The sequence below is a fragment of the Mastigoproctus giganteus genome, chromosome 1 (genome assembly GCF_048544385.1).
Source record: "Mastigoproctus giganteus isolate SK-2022 chromosome 1, ASM4854438v1, whole genome shotgun sequence".
In the NCBI taxonomy this organism is placed as follows: Eukaryota; Metazoa; Arthropoda; class Arachnida; order Uropygi; family Thelyphonidae; genus Mastigoproctus; species Mastigoproctus giganteus.
This window is the reverse complement of record NC_143575.1, coordinates 45,209,791-45,224,162: the sequence shown is the minus strand read 5'-3', so window position 1 is coordinate 45,224,162 and position 14,372 is coordinate 45,209,791. Positions and strand designations below refer to the sequence as shown.

Below are 14,372 nucleotides of genomic sequence, written 5' to 3'. Positions count from 1 at the left end.
TTGGCCACCCCTGCTCTAGAGGAATATGGAAACCATTGTCAAGTATGTTACGTTAATTACAAAGTAAATTTTTTTAAACAACACCATGACATACTTTCTTTGAATAGATTAATTCTTAGGATAGAAAAAACTGCAAAGGGTTAAACTACACAAAAATATACATTGACTCACAAAAGTGGTATTATGGAGAAATCATATGAACTTCACTTTTGCACTATGATAGGCTAGGTCAGACAGTTTGGTTTTGATTTAGTTTTCTCAAAACATGGTAAATTCTAGAGCATCAGAAATAAATACATGGCAAAATTAGTAAATCAGTAGAACTGAAATGACAGCCACCAAAAGGGAAAAAATTATACAGTTGAAGAAAAGTTAGATTTTTTAAAGAGTTAATAAGAGTGGCAAAACAAAATGTAGTATATTTCATGAGTGTTGAATTCCAGAAGGAACAATCTGCGATTGGATGAAAGAGAAAGAAAATTTGTAGTAGTAGTAGAAGCATGTGATGCAAGAAAACAAGTGTATGAGCTTATGTTCATTACATCCATTCCCTCTAAATGTTTGTCCAGTTCATCCTTGAATTTATTTAAGCTATCAACTATCACAACAACAGATGGAAGTTTGTTCCAGCAATCAACTACCCGTTGGCTAAAGGCAAACTTCTGCACACCTATTCTACAACTGCCTTTCCTCAATTTGAACCTATGCCCCCTCAGGTTCTTATTCTGAGCAAGTGGAAGTATCCCATCAGCATTGAGCCTGCTCAAACCATTCAAAGCCTTGTACACCTCACAGGTGCCAAGTCTCCAGATGCTGCAACTTGCAGAACTTAAGCCTTTCTTCATAAGCACACCCCTTTATTCCTCTCACCAATCTTGTTGCCTTTCTCTGTACTTGTTCTAGAAACTCTAGGAGTACAGAGAAATTTTTTATACAGTAATATTTTTTAATAGTAACAGTATTTGCCACATACTGCAAATACTATTACATGCACTGGAAAAAACAAATCTCAAGTAGATAAGAAAATACATATTATATGATTCCCTCCTCACAGTAACTATCCACTTGACTCTTCAATTTATTCAAACTGTCAGCCTCAACTACTGCAATGGCATCTTGTTCCAACAACTCGCTGGCTAAAAGTAAACTTCCTACAATTTAATCTAAACCTCAACCCCTGTAATTTGAATTTATGGCCCCTAGTTCTGGAATTCTTTATAACAGTGAGAATTCCACCTTCATTCATTTTACTAGTTCCTCTCAGAGCTTTATAAATCTCAGTCAGGTCACCTGTGAGGTGCGTGGTTGCCAATCTCTGTAGCCCACGTAATTGAAATCTTTCCTCATATGGTTGTCCTTCTGCAAATTTCACCATTTGAGTTGTGCCCATCTTTGTACTCTTTCAAGAAGTTCAGTCTTTTTTCAGATGAAGTCTCTATACTTGAACACAGTATTCCAAAGTTGCCTTATACAGCGGGATTGTGACCTTCCTATCTCTACTGGATAAAGTTCGATAAATCATTGATAGGACACCATGGGCATATCTGGCTGCCTGCTTACACTGTTCAGAAAACTTCATATCTGCCCATATTGTATCTCTCTGATCTCTTTCCTCCTCCACCATTTTTAATTCAACCCCACCAAGTGTATAATTTTTTGGGGGTTGCTATTCTCGAAATGTAAGACCTTGTATTTAGCAGCATTAAAACATAGCTGCCACTTCTCTGATCATCCTTGAAGTCTTGTTCAAGTCATCCTGAAGGAGCGCTGCTTCACACCGATCGTTAATAACTCTGCCAATCCTTGTCATTTATAAAAATGAGAAACAACAGTGGTCCAAGACCTGATCCTTGAGGAACCCCACTCCTGACATAACACCAGTCTGAAGAATATCCATTAATTACAACCCTCTGCTTTCTGCCCTGCAGCCACCCAACAGTCCATCTTAGAATCTCACCAGTAATCCCAGCCTGTTCAAGCTTATACAGTAACCTCTCATTAGGGACACAGTCAAATGCTTTGCTGAAATCTAAATGAACTGTATCGAAATTGTTTTCTAAATCCAGCTCATGTAACTCTGTCAAAATAGCCTACTAAGTTAGTTAAACATGATTTTTTACTTAACAAAGTCATGTGTTTTTCAGAATGCCATATCTCTTAATCTTTGCCCTTAAGATTTTTCCTACCACTGAAGTCAGACTGACTGGTCTGTAGTTACCAACTTCACTCTTAGAACTGCTTTTATGTATTGGCTATACATTGGCACTTCTCCAATCCAAAGGAATCTCTCCTGAGTCCAAAGATGCTCTCATAATTAACCTCAATGGTTCAATAACCCTCCCTTATGCTCCCCTCAAAACTACAGGGTCATCATCATCAGCCATTTTCAATCCACTGCAGGATGAAGGCCTCTCCAGCAACTACAGGGTATATGACATCAACTCCAGGAGCTTTACTTGCCTTTATACTCAATTTTTTTTTTAATAAATGATCATCTGTAATTACAACATCACTAATTTTGTATGGCTCAGTCTCTCTCGCACATGAAATGAAAGTACTTATTCAAATTCATCTGCAACATCAGTTGTGTTTTCTATGACTTTTCCATACTCGGCGCACAAAGGTCCGATCTGATTAGCTATCTTATTCACATACGTGAAAAATTCCCCATTCTTTGCTCTCTCTTAGCCAGTGCTTTCTCATATGCAGCCTTGGCCTCCCTGACCTATATGACCTGGTCTTGGCGCATTATAGCCTTAGTAGCTAATGCGCCAATAAAAACAAAACCAACCAACCAACCTCCCTGACCTTATTTTTGGTACTAGAAGTTTTTTCCCATTTTTTTTCAATATTCTAGTAATTGCAGATGTGTTATTAAATATTTTGTTGCGATTCATAATTCAACCTTAAATGGTTTCATTATTTTTGAACTTGGTGTAAGAATTTTTGAGAATTTAGTGTAGGTCACTGCTTCATGTAATATTTAAATTCTTAATGTGATTTTAATTTAGGTTTAATAATAAACTTCATTTAGATACATTACAAAGTATATTTCATTTCTTTCTTTTGCAGGATCATATGTTTCTGGAATTAACAAGTAAGGAAGTTACATTATTATAGTTTTGAAACATTTAAGTCAGTTTTATGAATTTTGACAACTTTATTAAAAAGGTTGTTGAACGATGTAGATGTGTTAATCAGGCAATCCTGAAATTTTGTGTGTAGGAATTTTATTTATTAAACTATCACTGCATGTATCCTTGTTTAATGGTATCACTGTAAACAATGTGTTTTTTTTAACAGGGATTTTTGTAAGCCATGTGTGTTTAAGTGACATGAAGAAATCTTAACATTGCACTTTTATCAAGTATCTGCATTTGAAGTGTATGTTTACAACAAAGGTCCATGCTGATATCACAAGGAGGGAAGCACATTGCCAGCATATCAGCATGGACCTTTGTTGTAAACATACCTTCCCAGGGTTGCCAATCAAGCAAGCAAGCATGAATATGAATAGTAAATCCACCACTACCCTGTTAGGAGCTTCAGCAAAAGTCTCTATCTTGGTGGAAAAGCAAACAACCAGAAATCAACAAAAACAAAAGACAGAGAAGTGATATGTACACGTCTTGAGGTGTCTGTTTATATGTGCCACAGGATCACAGAATGTAAGATGATTGCCTACTTTCTTAAATCAGAAAAGCCTGGAAGTAATAGCGCATCCTTCCCCTAAAACAGTATAACTTCTCCGATCATGATGACATACTAGTAGAAAAAACCCACCCAAAAGACAAAATATTTAGAGAAATTGTTGCAGTGAAAGCAGAACTTCTTGTAGGAGTACTAGCAAAATGGGATACTCCACCCATCACAGATGGGGAAAATTAACAAAGATCTAGTTAAATGGATTTCTATTAAGAGAGAAGGAACATTGGTGTTCATAAGAAAACTTATACTTGTGTCCAGCACCTTTCAGCCACTAGCTATAGTAATGGCAAGCTATTTAAACTGCTGAAAAGTGAGGAAAAAGGTTTCCGACACAGAAATCTATTTCCAAATTGAAAAATTTGAATGTGGAAATAGGTTTCTATTTCCAAATATTAAAAAAAAAAAAATACATTCTCAGATTGCTTGCAGATGTGGATATCATGGAATGCATGGTTGATGCACCAATTTTACAAATTATAAGGGGGAAAAACCGTTATCCACAAACATGGAAAATGGGACGGTGGGAGGGTTATGCAGAAGTATGACTCAATACTTCTTATTAAGATGGAAAGAAAGCAGTATAATGAGCGATGACAAATAGACAGCCCTGTGCAAAAAAAATGGCACATACAACTGAAATCCATGCATAGGGGGAAATTGATCCCCTCTTTGGAAATAGTCATACCTCGATTAATGTTACCTCTGATAATGAAGTCCGCAATTTCAAGCCCCATTTAACATAAAAAAATATTCCAATTTAAGGCCAACGCCCGACAATCATCCGATTGGTGACTGACGGCGACTCGTTACGTACTCCTGAGCTGCGGGTGTGTCTGTTATAACAGTTTTGCACATCATTCGCCTAATTTAGTTGTTGTTTACACTTCATAGGGTGTGTTTCAGTGTGGTGCATTGCAACGATCTGTATCTGTCAGTTTTCTTGGTATGCCAGATCGTGATTTTTAACTGTCCTCCATTTCCTTTACATGATTGACGTTTCAGTGTGGCGCATTGCAATAATCGACGTAGGTTCTTTGATAGCATAACGTAGATTTTGTAAATTTTAATAGAAATATTTTTGTTTTAGTTAAAATGTCAAAATCAAAGAAAAGAAAAGCAATTTCTTTGGAAACTAAACTAAATATTGTACGACATGTTGAAAGAGGAGAAAGAAAATCCAACGTGGCAAATTCCTTAGGATTAGCGCAATCAACTTTAACAACCATACTAAGTCAATCAGAAAAAATAAAATAGGCTGCTCAGAATTGTACAGATGTTACAGCAAGCAAAATTAACTCGCTTAAAGAATCCAATTTTAGAAAAAAATGGAGAAAATGTTAAGTTTGTGGATAGATGATATGTCACGACGTCATATGCCTTTAAGTCAAATGGTGATTCAAGAAAAAGCATTATTTTTGTTTAATCACCTGAAATCTAAACAAACTGAAGAAATTACGGAAACCTTTGGGGCTTCTCGTGGTTGGTTCGAGAAATTTAAAAAACGGGCCAGGATTCATAGTGTAAAATTAACAGGAGAAGCTGCAAATAAGTTTCCAGAAAAACTAAAGGAAATAATTGAATGTGAAAATTTCCCACCAAATTTGGTGTTCAATGTTGACGAAAGCGGTTTGTTCTGGAAACGGCTACCAACAAAAAGCTTCATTTCTATTGAAGAAAAATCAGCTGCTGGGTTCAAAGCAGCCAAAGACTGTTTAATGTTACTCTTTGGATCAAATGCCTCTGGCGATTATAAATTAAAATTGTTATTAGTTTACCATTCAGAAAATCTCCAAGGGCGTTAAAAGGTAACGTAAAAATGACTTTACCTGTAATATGGAAAGCAAATAGAAAAGTGTGGGTTACCAAGGAGTTATTTACTGATTGGTTTGTTAACCACTTTTGTCCTGAAGTAAAACGGTATTGTCAAAAAAACAACTTTGAAGAAAAAGCTCTTTTGTTTTTAGACAATGCTCTGGGACATCCTACTGATCTTAACACGTTGGACACATGCATTCCTGTCAAAGTTGTGTTTCTTCCAGCAAACACAACTTCCCTGATTCAACCATTGGATCAGGGAGTAATAGCATCATTTAAAGCTTATTATCTGCGTCGAACATTAAGCAATTTAACTGAACTAGAGGATAAAGAGGAAATGACAGTTAAAGCTTTTTGGAAAAACTACATCATTAAAAAAGCAATTGAAAACATTGATAGTTCTTGGAAAGAAGTCACTAAGAAATGCTTAAATGGAGTTTGGTGCAAAATATGGCCAGAAGTACTCGAGAAGGAAAGGGATGAATCAGATTGGTCCACTGGATATTGATGGTTCAACAGTTGAGGATCCTGCTCAGGTGGCTAACAATCTAAACGAGTATTTTGCATCTACATTCACGCATGAGGAGTTATTCAGGAAGGAGAATGATGTAGGTAAAGTAAACATTGGCAGTGAGCTGGATGATTTTGTAATAACTGAGAGGAAAGTGGAGGAGAGATTGTTGAGGATAAACATAAAAAAGGCACCTGGGGTGGATGGGATCTATCCAGTTATATTAAAGGAGGCAGCAAAGGAAGTATGCAAACCCCTAGCCATGATTATGAGAGCTTCTTTGGACTCAGGGGAGGTACCCATAGACTGGAGATGTGCAAATGTAACCCCAATTCACAAAGGAGGATCAAAGGCTGACACAAGTAATTATAGACCTGTTAGTTTAACTTCTGTTCCAGGTAAATTAATGGAGGCACTGGTTAAAGAAGCACTGCAGGATCATCTAGACAAGAATTCCGTTATAGCTCAGACGCAGCATGGTTTTGTTAAGGGCAGGTCTTGCCTGACCAATTTGATTGGATACTATGATGTAGTCACAAAAGAACTGGATGCAGGGAATAACTTTGATATTATATATTTGGATCTTAGAAAGGCTTTTGATACTGTTGCACATGGAAGACTGCTGCACAAATTGGAGCAGTGTGGCATTGGAGGCAAATTGCTGCTATGGATAAGGGGATGGTTGAGTGGCAGAAGACAGAGAGTGGTAATCAATGGACACTGCTCAACGTGGACTAATGTTATTAGTGGAGTTCCTCAAGGTTCAGTGTTGGGTCCATTGTTGTTTTCGGTGTTTATGAATGATATTGATGATGGGATATCAAGTTTAATGTCTAAGTTTGCAGATGATACAAAGGTTGGCAGGGTCGTTAAGGACACTACTGACGCTATGCTGCTGCAACAGGATCTGGAAAGGTTGAACAGATGGGCTGAGAGGTGGCAAATGAAGTTTAACATTGACAAATGTAAAGTACTACATATGGGTAACAGTAACCCCAGAGCAATGTATCAACTCTGCGGTACTACACTGACAGTAGTGGAGAATGAAAAGGACCTGGGGGTAATTGTGCAGGCAGATATGAAGTTCTCTGAGCAGTGCAGACGAGCTGCAAGAGTAGCTCATGGTGTCTTGTCAATGATATACAGGAATTTTTCTAGCAGGGATAAGGAGGTGATTATTCCCTTGTATAAGGCGATGGTTAGGCCACATCTTGAGTACTGTATACAGGTCTGGAGGCCTCATTTCAAGAAGGATGTAGAGCTGCTGGAACGGGTACAGAGAAGGGCAACAAGATTAGTAAATGGAACAAAGGGTTGCTCTTACGAAGAAAGGCTTAAGTTTTGCAAATTACAGAGTCTGGAGACTAGGCACCGGCGAGGTGATCTGATAGAGGTGTATAAGGCTTTGAATGGTTTGAGCATGCTCAATGCCAATGGGATTCTTCATCTTTCTCAGAATAATCACCTCAGAGGGCATAAATTCAAATTGAGGAAGGACGGATGTCGGATAGATGTGCGGAAATTTGCCTTTGGCCAGCGGGTGGTTGGTTGGTGGAACCGACTTCCATCACTTGTTGTTGAAGTTGATAGCCTAAACAAATTTAAAGCTCAACTGGACAGGTATTTCGAACGAACGGAGGGGTGAAATGGGAGAGGGTTTTTTTTTTTTTTTTTTGGCTGATGCTGAATAAGCTTGCTTTCTTGCATCATATGCCTCTACTAATGCTAATGCTAATGCTAAGTACTAGAAGAAGAAAATAACATCCAAGAAATTAGAAATGAAGTTATCCAGATGGCTCAATCAATAGGTTTCGAAAATGTCGGTGAAGAGGATGTTAGAAATTTATTGAATGCAGCACATGATGGTTTTTCAGTGGAAGATTTATAAAACCTTGTTAGCAACAAAGACAAAGATAATGAAGACAAAGTTAAAGAAGTTCCTGCTGAAAAAGTGTTAATAACCAAAGATTTAAAAAGAAGGTGCTTAAATGACATTGAAAATGTTTTAAATTTTTTTAGTGAAAATGATCCTGATTTAGGAAGAAGTGTTATTGTTAAGCGATCAGTGTTAAATGCACTAACTCCGTATAGGCAATTGTTAAATGAAAGAGAAAAAAAGCATAAACAATCAACTTTAGACTCATATTTTAAAATGTGATGTCACTTTGTATGTAAGTGGACTGTTTATTTAATAAAACATTTCTTTGTTCGAAAAAAAGCTTTTCATTTTCTTTACGTAGGGACGTATCCCTATTCTGGCCATAGTATTTTTACCTCCGAAAACGAAGTAATTTCGTGGAACGCATCCTATTCGTTAATCGAGTATGCCTGTAGTTCAAAGATCCTAGCAAAACCAAATAATGACATATTTATTTAGTGGAATTGTGGAGCACTTCAAACAAAAATAGACAATTGCTGATACTCCTATTTCATATCAACTATACTTCCATTATGGTCCTTGAGGTTATCACAGACATTCTCTCAGATATGCCAGACAAGCTGTACTTGCTACCTGGGAGTCTAAAACGCTGATGGAACTGATATTCGGGTGACACTCAAGTCAAGTGGACCCAATTTCGGCGAAGTCCGGACGGTCTGTGACAGCCAAATCCTCTGCTTGCACCTTCACGATGGTGGGACTGTTAGTAATCCTGGGTATAACCTCCATGCACAAATACATGGTGGGTGACCACCTAGGTGTGAACCAACGTAAGCAGGGATCGAGGTGTGGCGCCCACACCTCATGGAGGACCGCCGTCCCTCTATGTTACCAGGCAGTACTAGGTGGTAGATGACTCTCATCAACCGGTGAAATACCACCACTTTGCTTATTGGAGGCTTGAAGTGGTGGAACCCATGTTTAGTCTCTAGAGCTAAGTTCCGGTCAACCCTTCCCTATCTCTTCCATCATGCAGTATGATTGATGACTTTTGAGGTTATGATGAATGTCGTGGCGAGATCCAATATTCCTTACATTTCGAGGGTACAGCTCTAAAACGGTGTTCGCAGGCCGGCTGCTAGTTAGTACACCAGACGGAACCTATTGGTAACTCTCTAGGAGGCTTCTGGATCAGCTAGTGTATAATCTTGCTACCTCTACTCTGCCAAATAGTGACTGGAGGGAGTCCGAGTAGTGTGTATGCGGGGAGCATTGTCGAGGCCACGTTATGTCAAGGATCTGGGTATATTCTTACCACATGTATGCCATATCCAAAAATTTCATTACTTCATACAGCATGTCCCACCAACTTTTTCTTACTATTGAATACACAATGAATTGTCAAACTAATAGAGCAAGCTTATTTGCGAAAAGATCTAAACCTCCCAAGGACTTCCTAATTCATTTCACAAATATACGTGGTCTCAATTCTAATCTCAACGATGTCCATTTCCACTTGTAGTCTGCCAAATCCCATGTACTTTTTCCTGAGAGAATCTCAGTTATCAGTTGATTCAGCTACTGCTCATCTCAGATGCCCAAATTATTCACTGTATGATTCCTTTCGCTTCAAAGGTGGTACTTGTGCATATGTCCGTTCTGATCTTCCCTGTCAGAGACTTGGCAATTTGGAATCTCCTCTCTTTGATCTTCTCTGGCTTAAAATCTCTCTACCTCATTGTGTCAAATTCATCTGTTGTCTCTACCGTTCTCCCAATTCCACTAATCACTTGGAGTTCTTTGACTTTCTCTCTTTGCAACTTGATTTTCTCCAGTCCAACTTTCCTAACAGTGAGGTAATTTTCCTTGGTGATTTTAAAGTTCACAACTCCAGCTGGCTTCTGTTTTCTAGTCACACCGACCCAGCAGGTCGAGATGCTGAGGCTTTTGCAATTACTAATGACCTAGCACAGATTGTTCATTTACCTACAAGAATAGTGGACAATCCTAATCATACAGCCAATACGCTTGATCTTTTTCTCACAAACAAACAACCCTTCTAAGTACACGGTCGAAGTGAGAGGTCCTTTAGGCACTTCAGATCACAACTTGGTGATTGTCTCTTCTCCAATGGAACCTTTATCTCATGGCTATTCCCAACCTCGTGTTGTTTGCAAAATGGGATGACCTGCGAGACTTCTTTTCTTCTTTTCCTTGGTCGGATTACTGTTTCAAAACTTCTGATGTCAACGTTTGCTCAGATCGTGTCAGTGAAATTATTCTTGAAGGAATGGAATCCTTTATCCCATACTCCACTTTAAAATCTCGCCCTTTATCTAAACCTTGGTTTTCCAATAAATGTGCTAAGGCTGTCCAAGAGAAGAACGTTGCATATCGTAATTGGCTTGTTTCTAATTCTTCAGATTCATTTTCTGCCTACACCAAAGCTCGCAACAATTGTAAAGCAGTTATTAATCAGTCCAAACTAGATTTTGAACAGACTAAGGGTAGAGAATTTGCCTTTTGCCGTAATGGTAGCCGAGCATTCTGGTCTCTTGCCAAAGCTATTGGCCGCAACTTTTGCCCATCACTGCTCCCAGCTCTGTCCAAACCAGATGGTTCTGTTGTCACTTCAGCCAAGGATAAAGCTGACCTGCTAGCATCCCATTTTTCTTCCAGCTCATGTATTAATGATCTTGGTAAAACACCTCCCACCATTCCCAACACGCTCCATTCAGTGCCTCCTGTGGTCTTCCGTTAAAAGGATATTAGAAGGATTTTGATGAATCTTGATGCTAAGAAAGCTCCAGGTCCCGATGGTATTTCTCTACTTGTTCTCAAAAACCTGTGCTCCTGAACTTACTCCTATTCTTTGCCGCCTTTTTTCACTTTCTTATTCCAAAGGTGTTTTTCCTTCTGCTTGGAAATTTGCTCATATCCAGCCAGTTCCTAAAAAGGGTGACAAATCCCTCCCATCCAATTATCGTCCCATTGCAATTACTTCTCTTTCTAAAGTAATGGAGAAATCAATTAACTGCCAACTCTTAAACCACCTAGAAACCTTCCGTCTGATCAACGATCGCCAGTATGGATTCCGTCAGTGTCGATCCACTGGTGATATTCTGGCTTATGTTACCATTTATGGACTAATTCAATGGAAAGGTTCGGTGAAACACAAGTAGTTGCTCTTGACATCTCAAAGGCTTTTGATCTTGTTTGGCATAAAGGTCTTCTAAATAAGCTTCCATCTTATGGTTTACTAACTGTTTTAGTAATTGGTTATCCAGTTTTCTCACTGATCGCTCACTGAGGGTGATGGTAGATGGCTCTCTGTCTTCTAACTTCTCCACTAATGCCGGTGTCCCCCAAGGTTCAGTTCTTTCCCCCACTCTTTTCCTCTTGTATATCAATGACCTTCTTCCATTGACTGGAAATCCTATCCATAGTTTTGCCGATGATAGCACATTGCATTCAACTTTCCATTTTGAGAAACCTTGTCCTGCTCAATCAGCTTTAACTTCTCGAAAATCTGCTACCAATTCCTTAAATGCCGATCTTCAGGTAATTCTCCAGTGGGGCAAAGACAACTTAGTTGATTTCAACCCTTCTAAAACTCAGTCTTGTCTTATATCTCGCAAAAAGGATTCTTCTGCTTCTATGCTTATGTTTAGTGACACTCCGATTTCTAGGCAAAATGATATATCTCTTTTGGGGATTACCCTGACTTCTAATCTCTCTTGGCACAAGCACATTACAAATATTGCTTCCTCTGCATCTAAAAAACTTGGTTTTCTCTTTCGCTCTTGGCGTTATTTTTCTTCCAAACAGCTGCTCACTCTGTATAAATCGCAAATCCGCCCTGCCATGGAATATTGTTCCCACATCTGGGGTGGTGCCCCAAAAACCTCTGTCAGGCTTCTTGATTCCATTCAGAAGAGGGCAGTTATGTTAATTAATGATTCATCTCTAACAGAATTTCTCCACTCGCTTTCGCATAGACGCACTGTTTCTGCTGCATGCCTCTTCTACAGATACTTCCATGGGCACTGTTCTTCTGAATTGGCTTCTATAATTCCTGCTCTCTCTTTCAAAACAGTCAACCAACTTTTCATCTTCCTCATTTATTCATTCAACTGCCATTTTCTGGAACAACCTTCCTTCATATGTATTTCCTAAAAATTACAATCTACAGAAGTTCAAGTCCAATGTCAACAAATATCTTCTTTCGTCTTCTCAACCTTCAACCCAAGCACGGTACTAAGTACTATAGGTTCTAATACCTCTCGTGTTTGGGGTTCACATGAAAAAAAAAAAAAAAAATTTAATATTATTAGTGTGTGTGTGTGTGTGTGTGTGTGTGTGTGTGTGTGTGTGTGTGTGTGTGTGTGTGTGTGTGTGTGTGTGTGTGTGTGTTACCAAATTGATAGAAGTAGAGCCATCTATTTGCCATGGTAAAATTATGATTATATAAAAAAAAAAAAAAAAAACAATCTAATTTTATGGGCAAATCAAATAATGCTACTATATTTTAGTAAATATTTATATTCTGAACAAAACCAAGCCGTCAAAATGTATGAACCAGGAAATCAGTTTTTGATCTGGACATCTGCCCATACCAAATCAAAACTATTGCAGAAATCAGTTTCAATTATTGTAGATGTTGGTAATTCCTTTTGGTAGATTTGTTTTAACTTATTCTGTCATTTAGTTTTCTTTATGAATTTTATTATAATTGATTAATTTACTTATGTTAACTCTGTTTATTATGATTTATTTTTTAAGGTTTACTTGTATATAGTTTAGATGGTTGGTTGATTGGAGTCAGCATAGAAATTTTTGTTTTATTTTGTTTTTATGTTCATAAATTTGACCTGTAGAGACAATGGCCATGGCATGTGTTATGCCTTTGAGTTCAGTTTGTTATTTCTTTTTGTACCTGGATTGTATAGAACATCTGTTGTTTCCTGGATAGCAGTGACTGAAATAAGATCCTTTTAAACCCACTAATGTGTTTCCTTCTAAAGAAGTGGTTGTGGTGTGTTTCTTGGCTCACTTTTATTTTATTCATCCTTGTTTAATGTTAGTTTCATTTATTACGAGTATTGATATTCTCCTTTGGTTGGAGAATTGGTTTGCATTTATTTTGCATACATGTACACAAATAGATCAATTATGAATTGACCAATGGTAATCCAAATTTAGACCCTTCTGATGGATCATAACCTCAACTTGAATAACATTGCCAATTTAACAAAAAATCCCTTCCACACTGTGGGCCAGTATAATTTCTTATTGTGACAGTCTTTTCAGTTCTGTTAAGAAAAAAAAAAAAAAAAAAAAATATCTCAACAATGGCATGCTGCTTATTGAGCACAGTTTCCAAATTATATTTCAATGTATACAGATTAATCTAAAACATAAATCCTGGTATGTCCAGTCATAGTCTTTCCTAAAATTACACTGCCACACCTACTGAAAGAATTCCATATATATTCTGCTGAATTATTTACTTTTAAAGATGGCTCTTTGCAGCCTTGAACAAAAAAACCCATCAGGTAAATATAATTTACAGAGAGTTACTGAGACCTTTGGAAGTTTTAAAATTTTGATATCCAGCATACAGTATTGCATTAAGTTAGATAAGTTTAGTTTTCCTTATGAAAGACAAACAATTGAGCACATTTACATTTTGTTTGATACTAAGAAGTGAGGACAATAGAAAATGGATTGGTATAGCAAGCTACAAAAACAACAGAAATACACAAATAGATATATATATATAGAATTCTTCTTGTAGTAGTTATACTGCCCATATAATGAGTTCGGCCTGCATGCATACTTACTTCCTCTGGGAAGTGGTGGATTTGAGACCTGTAATGTATAGTTCTAACAGTTCAACCTATAAGCAGTGTGGCGCATGTAACACAGAATGCCACCAAGCCTTTATGATTGTGCATAGATCACTACAAAATCCTCCTCCCCACATGCTTGTATTCATAAAATGGAAAAATAATCAAAATGCTTCAGCAATTTGTTGGCACTCTGGTCTCAGTTGTCAATGTGGCATTAAGCCTTCAGACAACCATGCAACCTTTTACAACAAAACAGGCGCCTCCGTAGCCAGGTGGGAAGGAGCAGCAGTGCGTAGCACACGCTTCTTGATTAGACCGGGGTTCGAGCCCGTCACCACCAAATACGGAGGATGCGGAAAGGTTAAGGAATGACCACCGCATATCCTGGAGCAATATGGCCTTAGTTGCTAATGCTCCTAAAAACCAAACAACAAACAAACAAACAACAAAACACTGTATACTGGCACACAAGTTCAAAATCCTTGATATTCCTGTTCCTCAGAATTGGCTTCAAGTGACCTCTATCTCTTTCCAAAACTTAAGGAGCACATTTGTGAGTAATAATATCACTTGAATGAACAGGTGATATGTGCTGGGAATGGATTTC

General features: G+C 37.9%; 1 protein-coding gene across 2 annotated transcripts in view; it reads left to right on the top strand.

The window, feature by feature from the left end:
* Nup58 (nuclear pore complex protein Nup58) overlaps window positions 1-14,372 on the top strand; it is a 177,716-nt gene that overhangs the window by 59,212 nt on the left and 104,132 nt on the right. For both annotated transcript variants that reach the window (XM_090379882.1, XM_090379892.1), the window contains exon 4: window positions 3,073-3,097. In XM_090379882.1, coding sequence (XP_090236008.1) covers window positions 3,073-3,097 — 25 coding nt within the window. The remainder of the gene's footprint in view (window positions 1-3,072; window positions 3,098-14,372) is intronic.